The 8,448-nt window shown below is 33.5% G+C and overlaps 1 protein-coding gene across 1 annotated transcript; it reads left to right on the forward strand.

Annotated features, from left to right (window-relative positions):
• The first annotated feature begins 3,037 nt into the window (after nt 1-3,037).
• LOC111367293 (probable sulfate transporter 3.4) lies at nt 3,038-7,456 on the forward strand. The gene is made up of 13 exons (XM_022988096.1): nt 3,038-3,508; nt 4,202-4,250; nt 4,366-4,573; nt 4,650-4,821; nt 5,051-5,116; nt 5,211-5,324; nt 5,425-5,541; nt 5,857-5,983; nt 6,084-6,370; nt 6,455-6,645; nt 6,734-6,819; nt 6,896-6,972; nt 7,083-7,456. Exons 1-13 carry the CDS (start codon nt 3,155-3,157, stop codon nt 7,224-7,226), a joined length of 1,992 nt encoding a protein of 663 aa, XP_022843864.1. The 5' UTR covers nt 3,038-3,154; the 3' UTR covers nt 7,227-7,456.
• Nucleotides 7,457-8,448: the final 992 nt, after the last annotated feature.

Below are 8,448 nucleotides of genomic sequence, written 5' to 3' on the forward strand. Positions count from 1 at the left end.
AAAAAAAAAAAAAAAAAAAATCTTGAAAAGGAAAAAAAAAAATCTTGAAAAGAAATGGGAAATATTCTTGTGTAAAAGGGACTTTTTAGAGTTATTTCTTATTTAAATCTGGTTCATCCATGGTGGATACTCAATTGAGAGATATAAGGAATTATCACCATATACATTTTTGTAGTCATGGTCAAGGCATCCACCATTCGTCGCGTACAACAAGCAACGTGTTTACGAACCCCACCAGGAAATTATCTGCCTAAAATAGAAAAGGAAAAACATATATAAAATAATGACTGGCAGATATTCTTTTGCTTGAGATATCACCAAATTTTGGGTAATATTCCGTGGGTCACTCAAATTTTTTGAATAGGCCACTGGATCACCTGAATTTATAGGTTTATTTCAATTTAGTTAGGTCACCTCGTCCGACAATATCAACATCGAAACTCTTCCTTTATATTGAACCTTTTGTCGTGCGATTAGATTTATTTATTTTTGTTAAAGAATTGACAAGTGCAAAATTTTCATTCATAAATAATCGCTATGTAATAATATAAAGTGAACAAAGATTACTCCTCAAGTACAAGTGAAATTCCTAGTGTTCAAATAGAAATGCCTTCGGCATTCGTACCAATATTCTGATGGTGCACTATTATGATCGTAACTTAAATACTTTTCTAACTTTAAAAAAAGTGTAATTTAAATTCAAATGACATCAAAATATGAGCTTTCTAGGTTGTTACTTGTAACGTGTTTTTTGTGTCCTACCATCAAATTGTGCTATCTCTTTGCCAACTTATTGTTCCCTTCTTTTGTCACTATTAACACATACTAATCTAGACTTGACTTGCTAATGGTCGTGCCACTAAAGAAAATGAAGCAATTAAAAACTCATGACATGCACATTTATTTTAATTTCTTTTTCTTCTCTAATCTTTTTAATGAGTGTTGTCTAATCTAAAAAGTAAATAGTCTTCGACAAAGGTTTCCTGAGCTAATCAGTTCATCGAAATTTACTGGACCTATATCTGTCATCTACTCTCAATCACACATTTCCTGATATCCACCAATTTTTGTTCTCAAAAAACTTTGTCAAACGTTGACTAAATTCCCTCTAGACCCTCCAATTTTAATAATGGATAATTTGAATTTTTTTTTGAATGATATTCAAGAAGAGAGTATTCTAGAAAAGTTCATTACCGTGAGAAAGCCTCACGCTCGGTGAAACGGATAACTCATTTGAATAACAAACAGAATAAGCCGATGCAAGTCTAATAGTTTTACCAGTAAGGAAGGAAGGGGAAGCAGCAGGCAAGGATACATCTTTTTTAAAAATTTCTCGCACTTTGAAACTGGCTCAACATAAAGTTGGCCATATCTTCTTGTTTTTCCCTACTTCGGTTAGGTATTTATGAACAAATTTTATATTCGCATCTATAATCGTACTGAATCTTTGAATAATGCAATTGTCACGATTGACACCATTTATTTAATAATAAATTAAACTAGAGTGATCTTTTTTGCTTTCCGTTTATTTCAAACCGTAAGAGAAGATAAAATAAAAATCTAATCAAGACTATAAGTTTACCTAGTTTTATACACCAAGTTCTAGTTTCATTGGACATCAAATTTGGGCAAATAAAGTTGTACGTTTATCTACATACTCCACTCATGTCTCCATTGAACACGAAAGCAGTAGAAAACGTGTTGAAAGTAAGATAAAGTGCTATATGATATTTTAAAATAAAATAAACAGTATCACTTTTATAATTTAAAAAAAATATATACATCACTTTAATTATTTTAAAAAAAAAAATTTTGAGGGTTATATTCAAACTTTTGTAATTTTTTTTATTAATTGAATTTATTAAGCTATTTTTTGGGCCCCATTCTTCTAGAAATTCATTTTTTCAAAATTCATTTTCAATCACACATTCTTTAATAAAATAATATTTCACGCAAAAAAAAAATTTCCTTAATTTTTAACCACGCATTCTCTATCAATCTACTATATAAAATGCATTCTTGCACCCCAAAATGGGGCTCAAACAAGGGCTAATTAAATTAGTACTTTAATAATTTATTAATGTATGAAGATATTGAGCCTCCGTTTCTCCCCCATATTTTGATGTTATAATTTTCAGAATAGTGTTTTTTGGAGAACGTGTGGTTAAAAAAGAGAGAAAGATGTATTATAAATTTCAACCGAGCTGTACAAACAGTTAGTTTGACAGCTCGGTTGACACTGAGGGATGTAAACTTATACAGTCCACCTCAGACTGTACAAGCAAACCTTGAACTGTACAAGAAGATTTATCCTATAAATTAAATGGGCCTCAATCGGGGGGTCGAATGTCTAGTATGATGTTTATTTCAAATGTTCATTTTACTCATTTAATATTTAATAAACTAAAATTTAAAAGCATTAACTTACTAAAGATATACGAGAGTCAATGAATCGAAAACTACGATATAATAGAGAGAGAGAGAGGATAACCACTTATGCAGGAATGATTTTCTAAACACCGGTGCTTAGCTTATGTTAAGTACCGATGACATAACACACCATTTATTAAATGGTGTGCCATGTCACCGTTGCATAACATAAAGCTAAATTTCGGTGTTTAAGAGATCATTTCCAATCACTTATGATATTGCCAACAATCAATATAACTTCTTCAAAATTTGTTAAACTGGATGAACACCGCCATATAATTTCTTGTAGCAATACGAGAATCCAACTCGAGAATCTCAAGTGCATGTACGAGTTCTAATCAAGCTTGAATTTCAAGTAATATCATAATCAATTTTATTTTAACAAATTATTAATTCATAACATAAGTGTGAATACAGAGAAATTTTGAAAATCTATTATTTTATTTTTTTAATCGAATTTATTAATCTTTCTCCTGGACCTAAGTCGAGACTAGTAAAATTAATTGCGTCAAAATTTAACAAGCACTATTCAATAGTTGTGTTATATTATATTTATTTGATAAAGTAAATGATGCTCTATTTTTGCCCTATAAAAGGTTCACCTTGTCTGAAAGATATCCAAGTTTACAAAAAACTGAAGAATCCCTCTCGATTCGTATATTCAAAACCACCACATGTAACTGTTTTTTGTGCAGAAAAGTGGTAGTTAATCGTATGCAATTAAATGGGCATAAATTCTAATAGAGTAGAAAACTTTTCAGGCCCTGCATGTCTTAAAACCACCACCGGAACCGTCGTCACAATTCCGTTAGATATGGCAATGCCGCCGTTGCAAGTGCACAAGGTGGCCTTACCACAGCCAAGAACCACCGTGCAGAAACTCCGGCACCGCCTTTCTGAAATATTCTTCCCTGATGATCCACTTCACAAATTCACGAACCAAACATGGTACAGAAAGTTGGTGTTGGGGCTCCAGTTTTTCTTCCCTATTTTCCAGTGGGCACCGAATTATAGTTTTAAATTGCTCAAGTCTGATGTTATTTCGGGGTTAACAATTGCAAGCCTGGCGATTCCACAGGTACTTTATCAATCTCGATATGATTTTATTTTGTATTTCTTCCTTAATACCGTAGAAACTATTTTGATTAGTCCGAGGTTTAGTATTATTTGCGAATATTAGGTTTTAAGATTGAACAGTTTGTTCATCTAAAGATAGTCTTGTGTGATTTTGATTTTCTAAGACAAACAAAGGATCAGGTTAAAACTCTTGGTCTTGCTACTATAGTTGAACACTAGCAAATTTGGCTCAATATGTTCACGTACGCGTTGACGAGTAGGAGTTACTCGAGTTTTTATAAAACAATTAGAGTAATGCTATTTATACAAAACTGTGCACAGATTGGTTTACATATTGATGACGAGGAAGCGAGAGATAAAGAAAAACAAGAGTCGATAAAATGAAGTTAGTTAATACTATTCATATCATCAATCTTACATTATTATGTACAAACAGAATTACTCAAACAGTTATACTATCATGTCCTATCGAATAAATGTTTGACGGGCATTTTCCTGCTAGAGTATGATGCCAATGTCGTGTATAAGTTGTCATTTATGAACCTAAGTTCAACTTTTTAGGCTCTAAAACTCTCATGATCTAGTTCGTATATGCTTCGAAAACCATGATTTTATTAGAATAATTAGAATTTATCAATTCTTTATGATATGAGGCTCTCTGAATTGCAAATGATCAGTCTTTTCACCGATGCAGGGGATTAGTTATGCAAAGCTTGCAAATTTACCACCTATAGTTGGCCTTTGTAAGTTTCAACCTCAAACCCTCTCTGAATTTGTTGATATTTAGATAAGATTTTTTGACCCTTAAACAAATTGAAAAACTTCACATCATTTTCTTGGTAATTCTTTTTTATGCAGATTCGAGCTTCATACCACCTTTGATATATTCAGTTCTTGGGAGTTCTAAGCATCTTGCAGTCGGTCCTGTCTCAATAGCATCTCTAGTCATGGGCACAATGCTCAGTGAGTCGGTTTCTTACAGTGAAGAACCAATTCTTTACCTTCAGCTTGCTTTGACAGCCACTTTCTTCGCTGGATTATTTCAAGCCTCCCTCGGTTTTCTAAGGTACACTACTGCAAAAACTTCGTGAGGTTTCCTAATTTTTAGAAACAATAATTATACTAAAGTTAAGTAATTCCAGGCTAGGATTTATTATCGATTTTCTCTCGAAGGCAACTCTTGTTGGCTTCATGGCTGGTGCAGCAGTCATCGTCGCATTGCAACAACTGAAAGGGCTATTTGGGATAGACCATTTCACTAACAAGATGCAACTAATTCCCGTGTTGTCATCCGTCTTCCATCACAGAGATGAGGTAGAATATAATTTTATGGAATTTGGTATAAAAAGATCGATTAGAATTCCATTCTTTAAGTTACGGCCTCATTGAGTTATTGTTCTGTTTGACACCATGTCGAGTCTGCAATATTCTGATATCAGTTAGCACTAGAGATGCCAAAAACGCTCTTCTAAAGTAGTCGAAAAGCATTTATGACATGTTTAGCATGCTGGATTCTGATTTATTTTATGTCAAACGTATGCAGTGGTCCTGGCTAACAATTGTTATGGGAGTTAGTTTTCTAGTGCTGTTATTGACAACAAGGCAAATTGTAAGCATTCGTGATCACTCCAAAGTATATTGATATTCGTGTAGATTTTCTTTCATTAGTTTATTATAGTTCCGGTTTTAATCGTTGAATGCAGAGCATCAGGAAACCGAAACTCTTTTGGGTTTCGGCCGCTGCCCCATTAGCATCAGTCATTCTGTCTACCATTCTCATCGTCTGCCTCAAATCCAAGGTTCATGGGATTCAAACAGTAAGAAATTTTGATTCAAGTGCATATGATTATTGATGAGAAATGTTCGACCTATTCTTTTCATTGCGCATTATTTGAAAATCTTTATCAATTTCGACAGATTGGACACTTGCCAAAGGGTCTAAATCCCCCGTCGTTGAACATGCTGTATTTTCATGGCCCTCATCTGGCTCTTTCAATGAAAACCGGTATTGTAACCGGAATACTGTCTCTCACAGTGAGTTACTTCCTATAATTTCGCATACTTAATTTTTAATTCAATCTTTAATGCTCTTAGGGGCAGATTCAATATTGAGACAACGGGGTCACCTGACCTACACTCAATTTCAAATCCTTTAAATCTTTATTTAAATTCCTTATAGTTATCGATTTTGCCCTCACAATTAAAAATTTGTACTTCAAGTTTTTGCCCCCAAGATTTTAGTTTTAGGAGTTTCCCCCTACAAATCTACAATCCTAGCTCCGGCCCCGAATGCGCTTATATTTACGAAAACGATAGAACATATCGTAATCATTTTTTGTTGTTATGTAGGAAGGGATTGCAGTGGGGAGAACATTTGCGACTCTAAAGAACTACCAAGTTGATGGAAATAAAGAAATGATGGCTATCGGCCTAATGAACATGGCCGGATCTTGTTCATCATGCTATGTCACAACTGGTAACAATCTCATTTTCATATTCAACTTCTTCCCTCGATCACCAATTCGTCGGTAATAGACAGTGTTGTAATAAAACTGAAGCTTGATCCATACTTACAGGATCATTTTCACGATCTGCTGTGAACTATAATGCTGGAGCACAAACTGTAGTTTCCAATAAAATAATGGCGACAGCTGTGCTTGTGACTTTGTTGTTCCTCATGCCACTGTTCTATTACACTCCCAGTTTCATCCTAGCAGCAATTATCATAACTGCTGTCATTGGCCTAATCGATTATTGGGCTGCTATTCGTCTATGGAAAGTCGACAAACTTGATTTCTTAGCTTGTATGTGTTCCTTTCTCGGAGTTCTCTTCATTTCCGTGCCTCTTGGTCTTGCTATAGCAGTAAGTTTCTCTTCATAAATTCATTGAAAAACTTTCCTTTTTCTGTTAAATATACTAATCGAGATTATGATCAATGAATTTTAGATTGGAGTTTCAATTTTCAAGATTCTCTTGCACATTACAAGGCCAAACACAGCCGTGTTGGGGAACATTCCCAGTACTCAAATATATCAAAACCTTAACCGATACAGAGAAGCTGTTAGAGTACCATCTTTCCTTATACTTTCAGTTGAGGCTCCTATTTACTTCGCAAATTCTACTTACATACAAGAAAGGTACAACTTTTCTGCATGATTTACATCTTTAAACATGATAACTATTTCCGCGTTCTAAATGACTAATTGTAGAAATTAACGGTTACAGGATATTAAGATGGATTAGAGAAGAGGAAGAATGGATCGAAACCAACAACAGAAACAGTATAAAATGTGTTATTTTGGATATGACAGGTTAGTCAAGAAAACATAGTCTTTTCTTTCTCTTTCAGGTTGGGGATTCTGACAATATCGAATATTTCTTAACCAGCTGTGACAGCAATAGACACAAGTGGTATCGATACAATTAAAGAACTAAGAAAACTACTGGAGAAAAGATCCCTCAAGGTAAACCATGACAAAACCATGTTTTAGAAAAATAAAAATAAAATTCTTTGGACGAACACTCGCAATATGTTTTGTAAATAATTGGCGATTCTACTACAATTTTTTTGCAGTTTGTGTTAGCAAATCCTGTTGGAAGTGTAATGGAAAAGCTGCATCAATCAAATATCTTGGAGTCTTTTGGTTTGGAAGGATTATATCTTACAGTTGGAGAAGCTGTGGCAGACATATCATCTCTGTGGAAGGCTCAACCCTAAACTGTGTGTTTGTTATGCAGTACTCGATGTCAAATACTACTTCTCGGAAAATTTAGATCATAGAGAGAGCTTTTCTTTTCTTTTCTTTCTTTTTTCTTTTTAAATCTGAGAAGTCAGTGTCATTTGTTGTATTATGTGCAGTAAGTGTAAAATGAACACTTGAAGAAAAGATTTGTAATACAATGTCACAAGTGTTCAAATTCAAGTCCAATCTAAGATTTTTCTCTGCATCTTCTCCAGTTAGTAAAGAATTATACTCAAAACCTTATTATTTACTTAATCCATAAACATATTGATTTTTCAACAAGCCACAATTCTACACACCATTTCTAAGCCTGAACAATCACGAAAATTCTAGTCCTTATAACCTATTTACAGAAGACTTCATACTTCGAACATATTATGGGACAAGTTATGGAGTTCAAAACTTGATAAGTAATGAGGAAATTGCCGTTTTCTCTCAACTTAAAACAAGCAACAAACTTATAAAGGTGAACTTGAAGAAGTTGTTGGGCACGTGTTGTCAAACAACCTTGGGGTGATGATGAATCGAAATTTATTTTCAATAGTTGAAGAAAATAAGGGACCGGAACATCGTACGCCGAAACACTCGTTGACCCGATCCCAAAAAATGAAAGTGTCGTTTGAGACTTTTAACCTTAGATCGTGATGAGATCGGATGCAGGGGCGGACCCACCCACAAAAATTTGCCTTGGCTTTTTTTTTTTTTTTTTTTTTTATATAAACACTTTACGATCTACTTTGATGCACTCATTATAGGATGTCATATGAAGTCGAAATATTGCATTCTTAATACCATTTCAAAGTATTCATGACCTAGTTTTTCACTCATTAATGACATGCGAAGTAGTCAATTATAGCAAAAGTTACAACGTGTCAAAATAGTCCGTTTGAAACTAATATTTGAGAATTTCGATAATATCCTAACTTGTAAAATTTATCATCAATCGTATGCTATCTAAATCCACAAAATGTATATGTCATGTAGAAGCTCGTTTCGAAAACTATATTGTTGTCATATGGAATGGTCCAAACAGATATTGAAAATAGTTAAATATGCGTCAAACATACATCTTAAAAAAACGTCTAACTCGTCTTTTCTTTTAAAAAATTCAATTATTTCATTAATGTTTATTATTTTTACACGATAAATTTTTCAATATAATTTATATCATTTTATTAGAAAATTTTACATGGAATA

This window comes from Olea europaea, chromosome 18 (assembly GCF_002742605.1).
Source record: "Olea europaea var. sylvestris chromosome 18, O_europaea_v1, whole genome shotgun sequence".
In the NCBI taxonomy this organism is placed as follows: Eukaryota; Viridiplantae; Streptophyta; class Magnoliopsida; order Lamiales; family Oleaceae; genus Olea; species Olea europaea.